Here is a 23,625-nt window from a genome sequence, read left to right on the forward strand (position 1 = left end):
GCAGATCACGTCATATCTGCTCAGTCACTATCTACATGAGAGAGAGAAGAGGATATATTACTCCATACGTTTATAGATGTGAGCATACTCATTAGCTACATCATAGTGTATAGTGTGAAGCTATGCATGGTGGAGATAGATGGTAACCATATTGTACGGGAGGGGTGACAACTTCAATGAAATTATTCAGCTTATCCCTGGAGGAGGCTCATCTACAGTGGATATAAAAGTCTACACACCCCTGTTATGTCAGATTTCTGTGATATAAAAGATGAGACAAAGATAAATCATTTCAGAACTGACTAGAAATTGGGAATGGCATGGAGATCCACACAAAAGAGCTCATTCTGGTACTGCCCATAAGAACCACCCCAGACAGGGAAGGCCTAATGATCACCCGTGCTGCTTGTATGACCACAGAGACAATAATAATGATAAATTATGGCTACTGTATAGAAATAATGTTAAACTCTTACCTACCTTTCCTTGTTGGTACTTTCGTTGCCAACAACCTGGAAGGAGATACAAGTCATGGTTAACAAGGAAGCCGTTATATTTTTCTATAGGTTCAAAGGAAGGACCTGCTCTACTGACAGTAATATAATAATAATAGAAGGACAAGGCCCTTCCTGAGTCAACTTTCTGGCCACTAAGAATAGAAATCTGTCTCAGTTATTACAGGAGGCCATGAATTGTAGCCAGCTTCATCCTATATAGCATCTATAGATCCTCCAATGCTGACAGTCAAGGTCTCAGATGGGTTTTTCACAGAGACGGAGCCTTTGCTGACCATTGAGGGCAATCAGAGATGAACAGAACCATCCGCTACCAGCACTGCCCTGGACAGCTTTGTCCCCGTTTATATCAGTCCATTGTGTGGACTGTCCTGGGTCTAGAAGACAATAACTGGGACAAGCCCACATGTCTGCTTCTATGGTTGGAGTCAGATATACATATAGACTCTATGGAAACATCAGACGCTCTACAACTATTTATATTTACTGAAAACCTACAGGCAGGAGGTAGATTTTCTCCAGATTCGGTTATACATAGTACGGAAGAGCTCCAAATTGGGAATATTTTGGTCAGATGTTTAATTACTGAATCTTTCCATGTTTAAGTCTCATAGAATAAGTCTCTGCTCCATGGTGGCCACTGTATTGGCCTGAACAGAGCCAGCATTGTCACCTCCAGCTACTGAAATTCACTAGATTATCACTCATTATCTTACCTGCCGGGAAGGAGAATGCTTTTTTTAGCACCATGATTCCAACCAGTATACCGACAATGAGAAGAACCACCACAATGATAACGGAGTTCCGCACAGCAGGGGCCATGCCATTTTGTTTCCCAGTCTCATTGTTTTCGCCTGTCACTTCCAGCACATCTGCCAAAAGAAAACCTTTCATTAGAGTAACCAAATACTTCATTAGAGAAATAGCCCATCAGAGAAATACCCAGCTGCAAAAATACCCCACTGGAGAAATACCCAACCAGAGAAATAACCCACCAGAGAAAGACCCCACTAGAGAAATACCCAACTGGTGAAATACCACACCGGAGAAACAAACCACGGGAGAAATACCCAACTGAAGAAATAACCCACCAGAGAAAAACTTCATTGGAGAAAGACCCCACTGGTGCAATACCCAACTGGAGAATGACCCCAGTGGAGAAATACACAACTGGAGAAGGACCTCAATCACGAAATACTCAACTGGAAAACACCCCAATGGAGAAATACCTAACTGCAGAAATACCAACTAGAGATATACCCCACTAGAGAAATACACTGCCAGATAAATACCCAACCAGAGACAATACCCAACACGAGAAAAACCCCACCAGAGAAATACTCCATCATTGAAAGAACCCACTAGAAAAATATCCTGCCATAGAATACCCCACAGGAGATATACCACACTGGACAAATACTCCACTGGAGAAAGACCAGACTGGATAAAGACCTCTCTGAAGACATCACCAACCAGAGAATACCCACAGGAGAAATACCTCACTGGAGAAAGACCTCTCTGGAGAAATGCTCAGCTGGAGAAAGACCTCTCTGGAGACATCACCAACCAGAGAATACCCCACTGGAGAAATACCCCACTGGAGAAAGACCAGACTGGATAAAGACCTCTCTGAAGACATCACCAACCAGAGAATACCCACAAGAGAAATACTGCACTGGAGAAATACTGCACTGGAGAAAGACATCTCTGGAGAAATACTGAGCTGGAGAAAGACCTCTCTGGAGACATCACCAACCAGAGAATACCCCACTGGAGAAAGACCCAACCAGAGAAAGACCACTCTGGAGGCATCCTCAAACAGAGAAATACATCTCTAGAGAAATACTCACCTGGAAACATACCCAAACAGAGAAAGATACCACCAGAGAAATACCGAAGAGAGAGAGAAATACCCCAGCAGAGGAAAACCCAAAGAGAGAAATACCCTAGCGGAGAAATACCCCACCAGAGAAATACACAACCAGTGACATACCCAACCAAAGAAAGACCAGAGAAAGACCCCAGTGAAGAAATACACCCATATATGAGGGGGAATCCCAATATATAAATATTCTAGCACAGACATGCCCCAGTCAAGAAATACTTCAGTAGGCCAATATATCAATACTACTTCTTAAGTTTACCCCATCTTGGGAAATATGTGAATGTAAACAATACAGCCTATAGAAATTAGACAAGAATATAGGTAACCATAATAAATGTGTAAATACACACCAAATACCCAATACCATAATATTTAGTCATATATTTTGGTCCCATAACTCCTCCAATTAGACCCACAACCCCTCATATTACTCCACAAACCCTTCCCTCCCAAAACTTCCTCTCTTTATCTCATAACTACCCAAACCATTGCCATTACACCCTGAACCCCTCCTATTACTCCCATAGCTCCTCTCCTTACTTGTACAACTCATCCTATTACTGTCCAAAGTCTTATTATAGTCCTAACCAGCTCACTACGCCATGTAACTCCTCCATATAATTCCATGTAGCCCCCCCTCCCCCCAGTGTATAGTGCATTAGGTGACTCACAGGTGAGATTCCCATTTGCTGTAATGATGACACAGGAGATGTTGGTAGTGGAGGTGACATTGATAGTGATTGTGCTGGTCACATTTATAAATTCTTTGTCCCGATCAATGTAGTTGTGAATGTGGCGCTCATCTATTGGTATCCCATCACTGGCATTTATCCACTTAATTTCTGGCTCCGGAGCCCCCCCTTGTGTGGTACAGTTGAGCATCAGCTCTGTGCTCCTCCCACTTGGTGAAGAGCTTGTGATGACCGGTGTACTGTAGTTTGCTGTGGGTAAAGAAACTTTGTTATAGGTGGCAGCCAATATGACATTGTGGATTAGGAGCTGTAATGGGTGTGGCAGCTGCCCCCAAATATACATCCTATTGATGTCCTACCTGTCACACGCAGCTCTGTGGTGTTCTCCAGCAATTTCTGAGTGGTTGATTTCTCACAGAATACTATACAGACATATGTTCCGCTGTCCTTCAACAACAAGCCCGACAGGTGGAGAGTGAAGTCCCTCTTGCTAAGATTGGAGCGGATTAGATGAGCTCGCCCTTGATATCCCGGATGCTGTTGGTCTGTACTCAAGTTCCCATGGATTACTCCTGCCACTAGAACATGTGGATCACCATCAAGTTCCCGCTGCCAATATACAAGGAGGTCATCTACGGGGCATGTCCACTGCTGCAGCTTACAAGGTAATTCCACCGATCCCCTCAATCTCGCTTCCAGAGCCTCACCGGAGCCCCAAACTACAAATGAAGGACAAACATGTTTATCAGACCAAACATGTGAAATTATTATAATCCCATATATTACATATTATTGCCAAAAAAATTCTCTCTCTCCCCTCTGCCCTTTCTCCTGCTGCATCTGACTCCTAGTCCTACCAGATGTGGCGATGTCACTGCTGTGCTGATCACTGTCCTCTTTGCTGGAGAGGAAGCTGTACCTGAGGATCCTCAATGCAAGGATCTCCCTGCTTCATTTCCTCTGTGGATCTGAGCTTCCCCCACCTCTCCTGATTCTTCATCATTGTAACCCCACTCATCGGAGGGGGGGGGGGGGGGGGAGGGAAGAGGCAGCTCTGACATGAGGAAGCAAAGCCCTGCCCCTACCAAGATGGCCGCCTCCACTAAGTGCAGAGCAAGGCACGGTAAGCTCTCACAGTTCAGGTCCTCCTAAAGGAACATTACTTTAACTGTTTTCTGTTCATGTTTATACAAAGTGAGGAAGAAACTCTCAAAACTGAGATTTCCCGCACTGTAGATTCTACGGCTTTTACCATTTCGCAATCTATTACACCGGTGAAGCCTCCGTCTGCGGTCTCCGAGGTCATAATTAGTGGAGGAATGAGGCAGAAAACCTCACTGATCGATCTGTCGCTTTCCCTCCCTGCACCGAGCTAATAATAACCCTTTCCGCTATAATTCTACAGGAGACATCATAGTAATAGTAATATTATCTCCATACACACAACACTAATATGAACCCTCCCAGTAATACTATGATGGACCCTCCCCATAACCCCAACACTAATATGATCCCTCCCAGTAATATTATGATGGACCCTCCCTGTAACCCCAACACTAATATGAACCCTCCCAGTAATACTATGATGGACCCTCCCTGTAACCCCAACACTAATATTAACCCTCCCAGTAATACTATGATGGACCCTCCCCATAACCCCAACACTAATATCAACCCTCCCAGTAATACTATGATGGACCCTCCCTGTAACCTCAACACTAATATGAACCCTCCCAGTAATACTATGATGACCCCCCCATAACCAACACTAATATGAACCCTCCCAGTAATACTATAATGGACCCTCCCTGTAACCTCAACACTAATATGAACCCTCCCAGTAATACTATAATGGACCCTCCCTGTAACCCCAAGACTAATATGAACCCTCCCAGTAATACTATGATGGACCCTCCCCATAACCCCAACACTAATATGAACCCTCCCAGTAATACTATGATGGACCCTCCCTGTAACCCCAACACTAATAATAATCCTCCCAGTAATATTATAAAGGACCCTCCCTGTAACCTCAACACTAATATGAACCCTCCCAGTAATACTATAATGGACCCTCCCAGTAATACTATGATGGACCCTCCCTGTAACCCCAACACTAATATGAACCCTCCCAGTATTACTATGATGGACCCTCCCCATAACCCCAACACTAATATGAACCCCCCCCCCCAGTAATACTATGATGGACCCTCCCTGTAACCTCAACACTAATATGAACCCTCCCAGTAATACTGTAATGGACCCTCCCTGTAACCTCAACACTAATATAAACCCTCCCAGTAATACTATGATGGACCCTCCCTGTAACCTCAACACTAATATGAACCCCCCCAGTAATACTATGATGGACCCTCCCCATAACCCCAACACTAATATGAACCCTCCCAGTAATACTGTAATGGACCCTCCCTGTAACCTCAACACTAATATGAACCCTCCCAGTAATACTATGATGGACCCTCCCCATAACCCCAACACTAATATGAACCCTCCCAGTAATACTGTAATGGACCCTCCCTGTAACCTCAACACTAATATGAACCCTCCCAGTAATACTATGATGGACCCTCCCCATAACCCCAACACTAATATGAACCCTCCCAGTAATACTATGATAGACCCTCCCCATTACCCCAACACTAATAATAATCCTCCCAGTAATACTATGATAGACCCTCCCCATAACCCCAACACTAATATGAACCCCCCAGTAATACTATGATGGACCCTCCCTGTAACCTCAACACTAATATGAACCCTCCCAGTAATACTGTAATGGATCCTCCCCATAACCCCAACACTAATTTGACCCCCCAGTAATACTATGATGGATCCCCCCTGTAACCCCAACACAAATATGACCCCCCCAGTAATACTATGATGGACCCCCCCTGTAACCCCAACACCAATATGAACCCTCCCAGTAATACTATGATGGACCCCCCTGTAACCCCAACACTAATAATAATCCTCCCAGTAATACTATGATGGACCCTCCCCATAACCCCAACACTAATATGAACCCTCCCAGTAACCCCAACACTAATATGAACCCTCCCAGTAATACTATAATGGACCCTCCCCATAACCCCAACACTAATATGAACCCTCCCAGTAATACTATAATGGACCCTCCCCATAACCCCAACACTAATATGAACCCTGCCAGTTATACTATAATGGACCCTCCCCATAACCCCAAAACTAATATGAACCCTCCCAGTAATACTATAATGGACCCTCCCCATAACCCCAACACTAATATGAACCCTCCCAGTAATACTATAATGGACCCTCCCAGTAACCCCAACACTAATATGAACCCTCCCAGTAATACTATAATGGACCCTCCCTGTAACCTCAACACTAATATGAACCCTCCCAGTAATACTATAATGGACCCTCCCTGTAACCCCAACACTAATATGAACCCTCCCAGTAATACTATAATGGACCCTCCCTGTAACCTCAACACTAATATGAACCCTCCCAGTAATACTATGATGGACCCCCCTGTAACCTCAACACTAATATGAACCCTCCCAGTAATACTATAATGGACCCTCGCCATAACCCCAACACCAATATGAACCCTCCCAGTAATACTATAATGGACCCTCCCCATAACCCCAACACTAATATGAACCCTCCCAGTAATACTATAATGGACCCTCCCTGTAACCCCAACACTAATATGAACCCCCCCAGTAATACTATGATGGACCCCCCTGTAACCTCAACACTAATATGAACCCTCCCAGTAATACTATGATGGACCCCCCTGTAACCTCAACACTAATATGAACCCTCCCAGTAATACTATAATGGACCCTCGCCATAACCCCAACACCAATATGAACCCTCCCAGTAATACTATAATGGACCCTCCCCATAACCCCAACACTAATATGAACCCTCCCAGTAACCTCAACACTAATATGAACCCTCCCAGTAATACTATAATGAACCCTCCCAGTAACCCCAACACTAATATGAACCCTCCCAGTAATACTATAATGGACCCTCCCCATAACCCCAACACTAATATGAACCCTCCCAGTAACCCCAACACTAATATGAACCCTCCCAGTAATACTATGATGACCCCCCATAACCCCAACACTAATATGAACCCTCCCAGTAACCTCAACACTAATATGAACCCTCCCAGTAATACTATAATGAACCCTCCCAGTAACCCCAACACTAATATGAACCCTCCCAGTAATACTATAATGGACCCTCCCCATAACCCCAACACTAATATGAACCCTCCCAGTAACCCCAACACTAATATGAACCCTCCCAGTAATACTATGATGACCCCCCATAACCCCAACACTAATATGAACCCTGCCAGTTATACTATAATGGACCCTCCCCATAACCCCAAAACTAATATGAACCCTCCCAGTAATACTATAATGGACCCTCCCCATAACCCCAACACTAATATGAACCCTCCCAGTAATACTATAATGGACCCTCCCAGTAACCCCAACACTAATATGAACCCTCCCAGTAATACTATAATGGACCCTCCCTGTAACCTCAACACTAATATGAACCCTCCCAGTAATACTATAATGGACCCTCCCTGTAACCCCAACACTAATATGAACCCTCCCAGTAATACTATAATGGACCCTCCCTGTAACCTCAACACTAATATGAACCCTCCCAGTAATACTATGATGGACCCCCCTGTAACCTCAACACTAATATGAACCCTCCCAGTAATACTATAATGGACCCTCGCCATAACCCCAACACCAATATGAACCCTCCCAGTAATACTATAATGGACCCTCCCCATAACCCCAACACTAATATGAACCCTCCCAGTAATACTATAATGGACCCTCCCTGTAACCCCAACACTAATATGAACCCCCCCAGTAATACTATGATGGACCCCCCTGTAACCTCAACACTAATATGAACCCTCCCAGTAATACTATGATGGACCCCCCTGTAACCTCAACACTAATATGAACCCTCCCAGTAATACTATAATGGACCCTCGCCATAACCCCAACACCAATATGAACCCTCCCAGTAATACTATAATGGACCCTCCCCATAACCCCAACACTAATATGAACCCTCCCAGTAACCTCAACACTAATATGAACCCTCCCAGTAATACTATAATGAACCCTCCCAGTAACCCCAACACTAATATGAACCCTCCCAGTAATACTATAATGGACCCTCCCCATAACCCCAACACTAATATGAACCCTCCCAGTAACCCCAACACTAATATGAACCCTCCCAGTAATACTATGATGACCCCCCATAACCCCAACACTAATATGAACCCTCCCAGTAATACTATAATGGACCCTCCCAGTAATACTATAATGGATCCTCCCCATAACCTCAACACTAATATGAACCCTCCCAGTAATGCTATAATGGACCCTCCCCATAACCCCAACACTAATATGAACCCTCCCAGTAATGCTATAATGGACTCTCCCCCATATCCCCAACACTAATATGAACCATCCCAGTAATACTATAATGGACCCTCCCCATAACCCCAACACTAATATGAACCCTCCCAGTAATACTATAATGGACCCTCCCTGTAACCTCAACACTAATATGAACCCCCCCAGTAATACTATGATGGACCCTCACCATAACCCCAACACCAATATGAACCCTCCCAGTAATACTATGATGGACCCCCCTGTAACCTCAACACTAATATGAACCCTCCCAGTAATACTATAATGGACCCTCCCCATTACCCCAACACTAATATGAACCATCCCGGTAATACTATGATAGACCCTCCCCATAACCCCAACACTAATATGAACCCTCCCAGTAACCTCAACACTAATATGAACCCTCCCAGTAACCTCAACACTAATATGAACCCTCCCAGTAATACTATAATGGACCCTCCCAGTAACCTCAACACTAATATGAACCCTCCCAGTAATACTATAATAGACCCTCCCAGTAACCCCAACACTAATATGAACCCTCCCAGTAATACTATAATGGACCCTCCCCATAACCCCAACACTAATATGAACCCTCCCAGTAACCCCAACACTAATATGAACCCTCCCAGTAATAATATAATGGACCCTCCCTGTAACCTCAACACTAATATGAACCCCCCCAGTAATACTATGATGGACCCTCCCCATAACCCCAACACCAATATGAACCCTCCCAGTAATACTATAATGGACCCTCCCTGTATCCCCAACACTAACCCTCTCTCCAACCCAACCCTCCATGTTATCCTAAGCCTAACATCAACTGTCCCTGTAACAATAACACAAACCCTTCCTGTAACCTCAACACTAAAATTAATCCTTCTGAATACACTAAGTGGAACCTTCCCTGTAACCCCAACACTAATCCTCTCTACAACCCAACCCCAACCCTCCCTGTAACCCCAACACTAACCCTCTCTACAACCCAACCCCAACCCTCCCTATAACCCCAACACTAACCCTCTCTACGACCCAACTCCAACCCTCCCTATAACCCCAACACTAATCCTCTCTACGACCCAACTCTGACCCTCCCTGTAACCCCAACACTAACCCTCTCTACGACCCAACTCTGACCCTCCCTGTAACCCCAACACTAACCCTCTCTGCAACCCAACCCCAACCCTCCCTGTAACCCCAACACTAACCCTCTCTGCAACCCAACCTCAACACTAACCCTCTCTGCAACCCAACCCTCCCTGTAACCCCAACAATAACCCTCTCTGCAACCAAACCCAACCCTCCCTATAACCCCAACACTAATCCTCACTGCAACCCAACCCTTCCTGTGACCCTAACACTTACCCTCTCTGCAACCCAACCCTCCCTGTAACCCCAACACTAACCCTCTCTGCAACATAACCCTCCCTGTAACCCCAACACTAACCCTCTCTGCAACCAAACCCTAACCCTCCCTGTAACCCCAACACTAACCCTCTCTGCAATCCAACCCTAACCCTCCCTGTAACCCCAACACTAACCCTCTCTGCAACCCAACCCAACCCTCCCTGTAACCCCAACACTAACCCTCTCTGCAACCAAACCCAACCCTCCCTGTAACCCCAACACTAACCCTCTCTGCAACCCAACCCTAACCCTCCCTGTAACCCCAACACTAACCCTCTCTGCAACCCAACCCTAACCCTCCCTGTAACCCCAACACTAATCCTCTCTGCAACCCAACCCACCCTGTAACCCCAACACTAACCCTCTCTTCAACATAACCCTCCCTGTAACCCCAACACTAACCCTCTTTGCAACCCAATCCCAACCCTTGCTGTGACCCTAACGCTAACTCTCTCCCCAAACCAACCCTCCCTGTAACCCCAACACTAACCCTCTCTGCAACCCAACTCCAATCCTCTTTGTAACCCAACAAAAAACAATCCCTTTAACCTAACCCCAACCCTCCCTGTAACTCTAACACTAATCCTCTCTTCAACCCAACCCTCACTGTAACCCCAACACTAATCCTCTCTTCAACCCAACCCCAACCCTCCCTGTAACCCTAACACTACCCCTCGCTGAAACCCAACTCAACCCTTCATGTAACCCCAACACTAACCCTCTCTGCAACCCAACCCTCCCTGTAACCCTAACACTAACCCTCTCTGCAACCCAACCATCCCTGTAACCCTAACACTAACCCACTCTGCAACCCAACCCAACCCTCTTGTAACCCCAACACTAACCCTCTCTGCAACCCAACCCTCCATGTTATCCTGATTCCTAACACTAATATCAACTGTCCCTGTAACAATAACACAAACCCTTCCTGTAAACTCAACACTAACATTAACCCTTCACATAACACTAAGATGAACCCTCCTTGAAACCCCAATGCTAACCCTCTCTGCAACCCAACCCCAACCCCTCTGTAACCCCAACACTAACCCTCTCTGCAACCCAACCCCAACCCCTCTGTAACCCCAACACTAACCCTCTCTGCAACCCAACTCTCCCTGTAACCCCAACATTAACCCTCTCTGCAACTCAACCTCAACACTAACCCTCACTGCAACCCAACCTTCCCCGTAACCCCAATACTAACCCTCACTGCAACCCTAAAATTAACCTTCTCTGCAACCCAACCCTTCCTGTAAATATAACACTAACCCTCTCAGCAAACCAACCCTCCATGTTATCCTAACACTAATATCAACTGTCCCTGTAACAATAACACATACCCTTCCTGTAACCTCAACACTAACCCTCTCTGCGACCTAACCTCAACACTAACCCTCTCTGCAACCCCAATACTAACTCACTGCAACCCTAAAATTAACCTTCTCTGCAACCCAACCCTTCCTGTACCCTAACACTAACCCTCTCAGCAAACCAACCCTCCATGTTATCCTAACACTAATATCAACTGTCCCTGTAACAATAACACAAACCCTTCCTGTAACCTCAACACTAACATTAACCCTTCACATAACACTAAGATGAACACTCCTTGGAACCCCAACGCTAACCCTCTCTGCAGCCCAACCCCAACCCTCCCTGTAACCCCAACACTAACCCTCTCTGTGACCTAACCTCAACACTGACCCTCTCTGCAACCCCAATACTAACTCACTGCAACCCTAAAATTAACCTTCTCTGCAACCCAACCCTTCCTGTACCCTAACACTAACCCACTGTGCAACCCAACCCCAACCCTCTTGTAAACCCAACACTAACCCTCTCTGCAACCCAACCAAACCCTCCCTGTAACCCCAATACTAACCCTCTCTGCAACCAAACTCTCCTTGTAACCCCAACACTAACCCTCTCTGCAACCCAACCCCAACCCTCCCTATAACCCCAACACTATCCCTTGCTGGAACCCAACCCAACTCCCCCTGTAACCCCAACACTAGCCCTCTGTAACGGATCTTTGTACCCCAGGTGGGCACATCCGCCGGATCTGTGTCTCCTGTCCTCCAAACGCACCCACAGCCTGCAGAGAAGCCATATCCAGCCCGTAACCCCTCAATCACGAGACAATCCACACAGGTGTTGAGGGTTAACCATCCAGAGCTTAAACTGTTTATTACATTCCAAGACAACAGTTTTACATACAGTTAGGGAAACTCCCCTTAGCCTTTCCACAGAAGGGGGGGAAGGGAACCAACCAATGAGAACTGAACATTTGTACATTTGAAACATGCAGTCTTAATACACACCCCCTGCGGAGAGATGTCTCCAACTCAGACCATTGTCTGCCATGAATCCACACACTTAGACACAGAAACAGGAGGGGGGGGGGGGATGGGTTGTAACATTACATTACATTAACTCAATGCCATGAGTCAGTTGTTCAGAGGATGAATAAAGGGAAAATAAAATGCAATGTCCCAAACTCATAAGAAAATGACACAAAGGGGTTTACAATCCAGGGACAGGGTGATCCGTCACCCATAGTGACGGCTAGTACCGTCACATCTCTTCCCCCCCAAAGGTAGACTAATCCAGGTACTAGACCTCCAACTGGTCTGTGCCTGAATTAGTCGGGTAACAAGTCCCAAAGGGTCAATGTCTGTTTGCCTGGATAATTCGTCGGCGTTGCCGTTTTGCTTCCCAGGGCAGTAGTGGATGGTAAAGTCAAAAGGCTGCAGCGCCAAACTCCAGTATCTTCTGGCCCATAGTCTGTCGGTAGGAGGCTTGCGCACAGTCCCCTCCAAAACACACAGTGACAGTGGGTTCTGTCACATTTCTCCCCTTTTAAAAACAGACTAACGAGGTTCCTGACCCTCAAATGGTCTGGACCTGCGTTAGTCACAAACTTCCACCCCAGGCAACCAGGAAAACTAAAAGAACTACTCTGGCGCTGGGGAGCAACACCGCACATAGGGTCTCCCATGAATAAAAACAGCCGCTGCAGAGTGGGAACAGCTGTCTGCACTCCTCTGATCCAGGGCAGGGTTGCAGATATTGGGGGGAGCTGAATAATCCTCTGCCCTGATGCCAGCGCTTCCGCTGGTAGGGAATGTAGGCTGGCAGGGCTATGCATTTGGGGAGAAAAAGGTACTTGCTTTTCTCCTGGTGTAGTTACCAGCCGCTGAGAAGATATCTTGCAGGGACTGTCTCCCGGATTCTTCATCTCTGGTTCTGATGCTGGGCAGAGACCATCAGCGCTCTGTCCTGTAGCCAGCGCTTCTGCTGGGGGGATAAACATTGGGGTAGTGTCCAATTGTTGGGGAGGGAGAATTGCTTCCTCTACTCCCGGTGGGGATATCTGCTGTTGGGAAAACAGCTCACGCAGATCCTCTCTCAGACTCTCCGGATCCAACTCTTTTTCTGATGCTGGGCAGATGCCAGGGGCACTCTGCCCTGTAGCCAGCATTTCTGCTGGGGCGATAAACACTGGGGTAGTGTCCAAGTGCTGGGGAAACGGCTCACTGAGGTCACCCCTCGGACTCCCTGGATCTACCTCTGAGGGTGGGCAGAGGCCAGCGGCACTCTGCCCCGTAGCCAGCGCTTCTGCTGGGGGGATAAACACTGGGGTAGTGTCCAATTGTTGGGGAGGGAGAATTGCTTCCTCTACTCCCGGTGGGGATATCTGCTGTTGGGAAAACAGCTCACGCAGATCCTCTCTCAGACTCTCCGGATCCAACACTTTTCCTGCTGCTGGGCAGATGCCCGGGGCACTCTTCCCTGTAGCCAGCGCTTCTGCTGGGGGGATAACCACTGGGGTAGTGTCCAAGTGCTGGGAAAACGGCTCACTGAGGTCACCCCTCGGACTCCCTGGATCTACCTCTGAGGGTGGGCAGAGGCCAGCGGCACTCTGCCCCGTAGCCAGCGCTTCTGCTGGGGGGATAAACACTGGGGTAGTGTCCAATTGTTGGGGAGGGAGAATTGCTTCCTCTACTCCCGGTGGGGGTATCTGCTGTTGGGAAAACAGCTCACGCAGATCCTCTCTCAGACTCTCCGGATCCAACTCTTTTTCTGATGCTGGGCAGATGCCAGGGGCACTCTGCCCTGTAGCCAATGCTTCTGCTGGGGCACCAGATGAGATACTCTGGACTTGCTGCTGATCACCATTTCCCAGCCTTCCAGCGCCTGTCTCAACTCCCCCTTCTGAGACCTTCATACTATTAGCTTGTCTCGCTGCCTGGTGGACCTCCGGTGCGTTCCGGCATTCTAGCGCTCGCAGTGCCCTCTGTATCATCGCTGCTTCTTCCATTGCAGTTAGTACGGGAAAACGCAGGGTCACCCCTGGCCCCATTTGCTTCTCATCTTCGTGATTGTCTGCTATTTCTCTCGGACAGTCCCAGGCAACGGGAGCCATGCCAGGCTGCTGATCACCGTCAAACAGCCGCTTGTAGGCAATCTCGAGCTCCCATTCCTGCTCAACCAGGAACTCCAATTCCTCCAGGTCACACGCCTCGTCGGGGAGGTCCAGCACCTCATCTCGGAAATCCAGAATGTGTTCCAGCCGCCACTCCTCATCGCTCCCAAAGTCTGGGTCTCCGTACATTTTTTGATGGAGCAGCCCCACGCCGCCATAGCCAACGCCTTCTGTTGGGCTGCCATCTGCTGTACCTGGCCACAGTTGAGCCGCGAACCACCGGAGGGCTCTGTAGCTGGCGTCCAGCCTCATTTCCTCCTGGACCAATCTTCTGAGCTCCGTCTTCCCCTCATCTCGCGGTCGTTCCCTCAGGAACACCTCTCACGCACGGTACTGCGTCCGGTACATCTCTGTGGAGGAGGGAAGGATCTTCCCCTGATGGTGCCGCTCGTGGCTTAGCGCCTCATGCCAGAGTTGCCGGCGGATCACATCCTCCCAGCCGAGCATGGTGTGCTCTGTCGCTGGTCCCCGATGGTGCTTCCGCATGCCTTGCAGCCTCCTCCCGAACTCCGCTCTCATGCTGGCTGGTCCCCGTATCACTCCTCGGCAGCTGCCCAGATCTTGAATCCTGGTGGTGGTTTGGATGTCCTGGACTGCAGGAGACATCCCACCGCTGCCAACCAATGTAACGGATCTTTGTACCCCAGCTGGGCACATCCGCCGAATCTGTGTCCCCTGTCCTCCAAACGCACCCACAGCCTGCGGAGAAGCCATACCCAGCCCGTAACCCCTCAATCACGAGACAATCCACACAGGTGTTGAGGGTTAACCATCCAGAGCTTAAACTGTTTATTACATTCCAAGACAACAGTTTTACATACAGTTAGGGAAACTCCCCTTAGCCTTTCCACAGAAGGGGGGGAAGGGAACCAACCAATGAGAACTGAACATTTGTACATTTGAAACATGCAGTCTTAATACACACCCCCTGCGGAGAGATGTCTCCAACTCAGACCATTGTCTGCCATGAATCCACACACTTAGACACAGAAACAGGAGGGGGGGGGGATGGGTTGTAACATTACATTACATTAACTCAATGCCATGAGTCAGTTGTTCAGAGGATGAATAAAGGGAAAATAAAATGCAATGTCCCAAACTCATAAGAAAATGACACAAAGGGGTTTACAATCCAGGGACAGGGTGATCCGTCACACCCTCTCTGCAACCCAACCCCAACCCTCCTTGTAACCCCAACACTGACCCTCTCTGCAATCCAACCCTCCCTGTAAACCCAACACTAAGTAATCTTTTTAACCCAACCGCATCTCTCCCTGCAATTTCAACACTGACCCTCCTTGTACACCTAATAACTAAACCTGCCTATAACTCCAACGCTGATCCTCCCTGTAACCCCAACATCAACCCTTCTTGTAACCCCAACACTTATTCTTTCCATAACCCTAACACTGACCAACTCTTTATCCCCAACACTACCCCTCCCTGTAATATCCTGACAACCTTTTCGGTAATCCCAATACTAACCCTCCCAAAACTCCAACATCAACCCTCAAAACATTTTCACATGCCTTTCCTAACGCTAACCAACCCCATGACTCCAACACTACCCTTCCCTGTAACCCCTGACACTAAACTTCCCTGTAATCCCAACACTAACCTTCCCTGTAATCCCAACACTAACCTTCCCTGTAATCCCAACACTAACCTTCCCTGTAATCCCAACACTAACCTTCCCTGTAACCCCAACACTAAACTTCCCTGTAATCCCAACACTAACCTTCCCTGTAATCCCAACACTAACCTTCCCTGTAACCCCTGACACTACCCTTCCCTGTAACCCCTGACACTAACCTTCCCTGTAATCCCAACACTAACCTTCCCTGTAACCCCTGACACTAACCTTCCCTGTAATCCCAACACTAAACTTCCCTGTAACCCCAACACTAAACTTCCCTGTAATCCCAACACTAAACTTCCCTGTAACCCCAACACTAACCTTCCCTGTAACCCTGACACTAACCCTCGATACATCTTGAAAACTGATCCTTCTGTAACCCCAAAATTAACTTTCCCTGTAACCCCAACACTAACCTTCCCTGTAACCCTGACACTAACCTTCCCTGTAACCCCAACACTAACCTTCCCTGTAACCCTGACACTAACCCTCGATACATCTTGAAAACTGATCCTTCTGTAATCCCAACACTAACCTTCCCTGTAACCTAAACACTAACCTTCTCTGTAATCCCAACACTAACCTTCCCTGTAACCCCAACACTAACCTTCCCTGTAACCCCAACACTAACCTTCCCTGTGACCCCAACACTAACCTTCCCTGTAACCCCAACACTAACCTTCCCTGTAACCCCAACACTAACCTTCCCTGTAATCCCAACACTAACCTTCTCTGTAATCCCAACACTAACCTTCCCTGTGACCCCAACACTAACCTTCCCTGTGACCCCAACACTAACCTTCTCTGTAATCCCAACACTAACCTTCCCTGTGACCCCAACACTAACCCTCCCTGTAACCCCAACACTAACCTTCCCTGTAATCCCAACACTAACCTTCCCTGTGACCCCAACACTAACCCTCCCTGTAACCCCAACACTAACCTTCCCTAAAATGCCAACACTAACCTTCCCTGTAACCCCAACACTAACCCTTTCCTCAACTAACCTCAACACCTACCCTTTAATCCTTATATAAAGCCCTTATCAATGTAGACAGGTCCTCTTTTCTTACCCATCAGACAGCAGGCTCCGAGCAGCATCCACCTGTGATGGAGAGAAGAAATGTCAGAGTTGGTATCATACATGATTGGTCGTTGTGTGGTCAAATGTAATCTGGGTCGGTCAGATATATAGAGGTAATGTGATTGGTGTTTCCCATCGCCCTGCATAGATATGTCCATCATACCGACTCTTCCAACCCAACCCTTCCTTGAATACCCAGAACAACCCACCTCATCACCAAGACCCCAATACTCCGACCCCCACCATAACGGGGAATAAAAGAGCAGTCCATTGAAATCTGAGGAGTGTGAGACTCTATGACAAATATCCAGCCAAAGGTTGTTTTCTATCCTCCTCCTCCATGGTGTGAGGGAGTCTGAACCGGGTGTGCGGGCAATTCTGGGACTTTCCGACTCCCAATCCACAATAATCCCAACTTATCTCCCTTCTGTCCCATCAGGCTAATGGGTGACACCCATTGGTCCGTTCAGGAGATAAGAGGCCAAACAAATGTGTCTGACCTTGGTGTACACCACCGCGGTTTATGTCAGAGCTATATACATGTATAATAATAGTGTGTGACTGTGGGGGAGGGGATATTAGAGAATAGAATTCTGTTCATTAAAGATTTTACAAACATAATAAAAACATATTTACATAAATACAGAATAAATAAATGATATATAAACAAACACAAAGTATCTTTCTTCAGCATAAAAAACAAACTGGCTTTTGTGCCAAAAAACATAAACAGAACCAAATATACAAAACAACATTTATGTATTATTATAATGCACAAAAAACCCTGACCCCCACCTAAAGACCCCCACCCCCAACCTCCACCTAAACCCCCCCAACCTCCACCTAAACACCCCCCCCACCTCAACCTAAACACCCCCCTAACCTCCACCTAAACACCCCCCTAACCTCCACCTAAACACCCCCCTAACCTCCACCTAAACACCCCCCCAACCTCCACCTAAACACCCCCAACCTCCACCTAAACACCCCCCCAACCTCCACCTAAACGCCCCCCCAACCTCCACCTAAACACCCCCCCTAACCTGCACCTAAACACCCCCCCCAACCTCCACCTACACACCCCCCCCCAACCTCCACCTAAACACCCCCCCTCAACCTCCACCTAAACACCCCCCCCCCAACCTCCACCTAAACACCCCCCCAACCTCCACCTAAACACCCCCCCAACCTCCACCTAAACACCCCCCCTAACCTCCACCTAAACACCCCCCCAACCTCCACCTAAACACCCCCCCTAACCTCCACCTAAACACCCCCCCAACCTCCACCTAAACACCCCCCTAACCTCCACCTAAACTCCCCCCCTAAACTCCACCTAAACACCCCCCAGCCTCCACCTAAACGCCCCCCCCCAACCTCCACCTAAACACCCCCCCTAACCTCCACCTAAACACCCCCCCTAACCTCCACCTACACACCCCCCCCAACCTCCACCTAAACACCCCCCCTCAACCTCCACCTAAACACCCCCCCAACCTCCACCTAAACACCCCCCTAACCTCCACCTAAACACCCCCCCTAACCTCCACCTAAACACCCCCCCCAACCTCCACCTAAACACCCCCCCCTAACCTCCACCTACACACCCCCCCAACCTCCACCTAAACACCCCCCTGACCTAAACCTAAACACCCCCCCTAACCTCCACCTAAACACCCCCCCCAACCTCCACCTAAACACCCCCCCCTAACCTCCACCTACACACCCCCCCAACCTCCACCTAAACACCCCCCTAACCTAAACCTAAACACCCCCCTAACCCCCACCTAAACACCCCCCCCCAACCTCCACCTAAACACCCCCCCTAACCTCCACCGAAACACCCCCTCAGGCAAAAAACCGATTACACATTGAACCCATGCATGCAGCCTTTTTCCAAAAATCAAATCTTATAAAAATCTAGGGGACGTGATAGGACAGAAAGAAAAGCCACACACCCAGAGACTGACAGACAACAGCTACTGGGACCTTACATTCCTCCACGCCTTTGCCCAGGCTCCCGGGTCACCACCTGTCCTTCTCAAGACCCCGAATCTTCCCAACCTCACCCAGAACGTTGTGCACCACCACCTCAACATTAAGGACTGTTTCCTGAGTGGAAACCTGACACCATGCATTCCACGTGAAGTAATGGACTACTAAATTAACTAGAAAAAGTGTTGCAAAATCAAAACCCCGAAGAAACTCAAATGACCCGTACGACCACTCCGCATAACTCAAGCGGGAATGGAAAGGGATACCCAGAGCCCCACCCATCCTCTTATAGACTTCTATATTGAAGGGGAAGCAAGAAATGGTTCATCATCTCCTCCACACACCACTCTTGGACAACGACAGTTCTCCGCAGAGCAATGCTTCAAGTTGCCCTTCACATAGAGTCTGCCATGGAACGAGAGCCAGGCCAAATCCCAAAACTTTAAAGGGATTCTCTCTAGATTAATCAAACGCAGACCCTCCCTCATAACAGGGCCTGGACAATCCCTCAAGGCCAGTGGCTCCCTAAAGGCAGATTCAACAACCCTCCTCTCCAGGGCCTTCCTAGGAAGAGACTTAATTTCCTCCGCCGTCACTCGCCACTGCCAAAGCATTTTCAGCCACAGGGCAACGTAAGCCAGGAGTTTACCATGTCGGACCCTCAGGCTTTTCCCTGGCCCACCATTCTCCAAGCTTCTCAGAAAAGGCCTAAACCAGGACTGAAAAATATCAACCCACCCAGACTGTTCCTCTGCCAGCATGTTATTAAAATTAAGTTTCAAAAACATCAGAGAAAGTACCACCAGGTTGACCATACCTAGGCCACCCATCCGCCTGGGAAGGTTGGTTACAGACCTCTTAATGAGGTTTAGTTTGTTCCCCCATAACAGCTGGAAGAAACAGCTGCAGATCCTTGCATAGAGAGACACCGGCAAAACACAGACAAAGCTGACATACAGAAATAGTGGGATCAGGTAAGTTTTAATCAGGTCAATCCTTTCCCTGTAAGAGAGTTTCCATTCCTTCCAGCTGGCAACCTTGGCATCGGCATCTTGTAGCCTGCTCTCCAATTCTGCAAGGCCGTAATCGCCGGGACCAAATTTGATGCCTAAATCTTTTATATTACTGCCGGGTCTCTGGGAAGGTGTCCGGAAGCTTGAAGCTATCGCCTTCCTCTCCCATCCAGAAAACTTCACTCTTTTATCCTGAATGATCCTTGAGCCAGATGCCTCAGCATACTGCTCCATCACCGAGACCACCTCCTTCGCCTCCTCTGTCCCAGAGATGAAAACAGACACATCATCAGCATAGGCCACAACCCTCAAAGGGGGCTCACCAGGAATACCCAAAGGTACTCTGCACAACGGTCTGCTCTCTAACCTTCTAATGAAGGGATCGATTGCAAACGCATATAGCAGAGGACTCAAAGGACACCCCTGACGCACACCTGAACCAACCTCAAAGGGCCGTCCAATCCAACTATTCACAAGCATGAAGCTTTTAGTCCCTCTGTACGAAGTCTTCAGCCAATCGATAAAGCCCCCCTCCAGGCCATACTTGCAAAGAAGCAGCCATAGGTACTCATGATTGATCCGATCAAAAGCTTTAGCCTGATCCAGTGCCAGCAAGTACCAGCCCTGCACCGTTCCAGGGCCTCCCGGACAACTAACACCGCTGAAAAAAGTGCTTCTACCCTGAACTGAACAGTGAGAAAGTAGATTGCCCACTACAGGCAATAAACGCCAGAAAATGATTTTTGCCAGTATCTTCCGATCATCATTGAGAAGGCTAATGGGCCGCCAATTCTCGATTCTCGAAGCATCGTTACCCACTGACAGAAGAATCACCGCAGATTGTCACATGGAGGGAGAGAGTGAACCCTCTCTCAGACAGCCATTAAAAACCTCCACCAAATACGGGGCCAGAGTAACCTTAACCCCTTTACCGCTGCTCACTGAGCCTCTACTGCGGCACAGTGGTTCGTTATCGTCTGGCGACGTAGACACTTAAAGCACCTTTGGACTTTTTTGGACACTTGCTGACATCACTATTTATTCATTTATTGAATTGTCACCATATTTACATATTTTACCGTTTGGACTATCACTATATAAATTGCATGATCACGTTAAATTATTCAGCACTTTATGGCACCCTTATTAGGGGTAACATATTTGCCTATTTTTGCACATGACTTCTTAATAGCAAGCCTATCGATCGCCCCAAACTATGACTAAAGGCAAAACTTATTTAAGTGTTGGATGGAGTGGAGAGGGATTGGAACCCCGCTCAGTTTTTATTGCTGTCTGTGTCCCCGTTAGGGAGATTCCCCCTCTCTATGTGTCCTGTTTACCATTCTCATTGAAAGTGAAAGTAAAAGAAAATCCCAAATTGTGGCTTGTCCCCAGAAAATTAATAGAGGGGAGATCTTAGTTCTGGTGACCTGGGGGGGGGGGGGTCCCAAGAATTTCCCTTACTTTGCAGGGATTTCCTTCACTTCCTGTTTGGTGATGGGACAGGAAGTGAGGGGAAATCTCCGCAATGGGGACATAGATAGCGAAAGAAAATCTGGTCGGTCAGTGGGTCGTTGGGTCGGTCGGTCGGTTGGTCAGTTGGTTGGTTGGTCAGTCGGTTTGTGGGGCTGTCGTCAGTGGGTCGGTCGGTCAGTGGGTCGGTCGGTCAGTGGGTCGGTGGTTGGTCAGTGGGTCGGTTGGTCAGTGGTTCAGTGGGTTGGTTGGTCAGTGGTTCGGCCTGTCAGTGGGTCTGTCGGTCAGTGGGTCGGTCAGTGGGTCGTTTGGTCAGTGGGTGGGTTGGTCAGTGGGTGGGTCGGTCAGTCAGTGGGTCGGTGGGTTGGTTGGTCAGTGGGTCGGTTGGTCAGTGGGTTGGTCGGTCAGTGGGTCGGTCAGTCAGTGGGTCGGTCGTCAGTGCGTCGGTCGGTCAGTGGGTCGGTGGGTTGGTCAGTGAGTCGGTTGGTCAGTGGGTTGGTCGGTCAGTGGGTCGGCCTGTCAGTGGGTTTGTCGGTCAGTGGGTCGTTTGGTCAGTGGGTGGGTCGGTCAGTGGGTCGGTCGGTCAGTGGGTGGGTCGGCCAGTCAGTGGGTCGGTCGGTGGGTTAGTCGGTCGGTGGGTCGGTAGGTCGGTGGGCTGGTCGGTCAGTGGGTCAGTCGGTCGATGGGTTGGTCGGTGGGTCGGTCGGTGGGCTGGTTGGTCAGTGGGTCGGTCGGTGATTCGGCCAGGATTGTTGTGTCTGCAGAAAATGTAGGAAGCCTTCCAGAATCGCAGCTACAGGGGGATGGGAGAAGCTCTGCGGTTTCCCGCTGCCTGGGGGGTCATTCACAATGAATGAAGAATGAACGGCGCCCCCGGGTGTCTGATAACAGCGGTGCGTTTCTGCTAGAGGTGCGGGAAACAATGCGATTGTACACACAGTGCCGCCCACACAGAGGTAACAACCTCCTAGAAAATCCAACTCCAAGATCAGACTGCCACACTCCGATCCTTCCCATCCAATCATCATCCAATCACCACCCAATCATCATCCAATCTTCATCCAATCATTACCCAATCACCATCCAATCTCCATCCAATCATCATTTAATCACCATCCAATCATCATCCAATCACCATGCAATCATCATCCAATCACTATCCAATCATCATCCAATCACCATGCAATCATCATCCAATTGCCATCCAATCACCAACCAATCATCATCCAATCACCACCCAATTACCACCCAATTATCATCCAATCTTCATCCAATCATCATCCAATCACCATCCAATCACTATCCAATCATCACCCAATCACCATGCAATCATCATGCATTTATCATCCAATTATCATTCAATCATCATCCAATCATCATCCAATCACCACAATCATCGCACCCCCCCCCCCCCAGTACTGTGTATACAGTGTGGGTGTATATAGCATGGGCCAGGTACAGCCAGTCATGTGTGTAGAATTGCCGTGTGATCTGTGTACAGTCTGCAGTGTCAGTGAGTGGTGTCAGTATCGGTGTCAGGGTCAGTTTCAGTGTTGGTGTCAGTGAGTGGTGTCAGTGTTGGTGTTGGTGTCGGTGTCAGTGTGAGTGTCAGTGTCAGGGTCAGTGTCGGTGTCGGTGAGTCCTCACCTGCTCTGACCAGTCATCGCTGTCTCCTCCGGAATCTCTGTCCGCTCATTGTAACTTTGTGTCACTTTCACTTCCTCCTCTGCCTGCGCCGGCTCTCTGGCACCTCCCTCTGTTCATCTGAGATCACAGCCGCCTCCTGCGGGAGAACTCCGCAATCAGAAGAGGAAATATTTCATGTGACGGAGGAGACAGCAGAAGTAATGACAGGAAATACAGTATTCACAAAAGTAAGTACACCCCTCCCATTCTATCTTTTCATGTGACAACACTGAAGAAATGAAACTTTGCTACAATGTAAAGTAGTGA

The 23,625-nt window shown here is 48.3% G+C and overlaps 1 protein-coding gene across 1 annotated transcript; it reads right to left on the minus strand.

The window, feature by feature from the left end:
* Window positions 1-10: 10 nt before the first annotated feature.
* On the minus strand, window positions 11-23,393 carry LOC309547902 (ICOS ligand-like; the record flags this gene model as incomplete). The annotated part of the gene is made up of 7 exons (XM_082247904.1): window positions 23,320-23,393; window positions 17,181-17,212; window positions 3,452-3,811; window positions 3,072-3,341; window positions 1,232-1,387; window positions 481-512; window positions 11-31 (listed from the first exon to the last, which is right to left on the minus strand). Exons 1-7 carry the CDS (start codon window positions 23,334-23,336, stop codon window positions 11-13), a joined length of 888 nt encoding a protein of 295 aa, XP_082104030.1. The 5' UTR covers window positions 23,337-23,393.
* Between the last annotated feature and the right edge of the window lie 232 nt (window positions 23,394-23,625).

The sequence above is a fragment of the Pelophylax lessonae genome (genome assembly GCF_965119305.1).
Source record: "Pelophylax lessonae genome assembly, chromosome: 2".
NCBI lineage: Eukaryota > Metazoa > Chordata > Amphibia > Anura > Ranidae > Pelophylax > Pelophylax lessonae.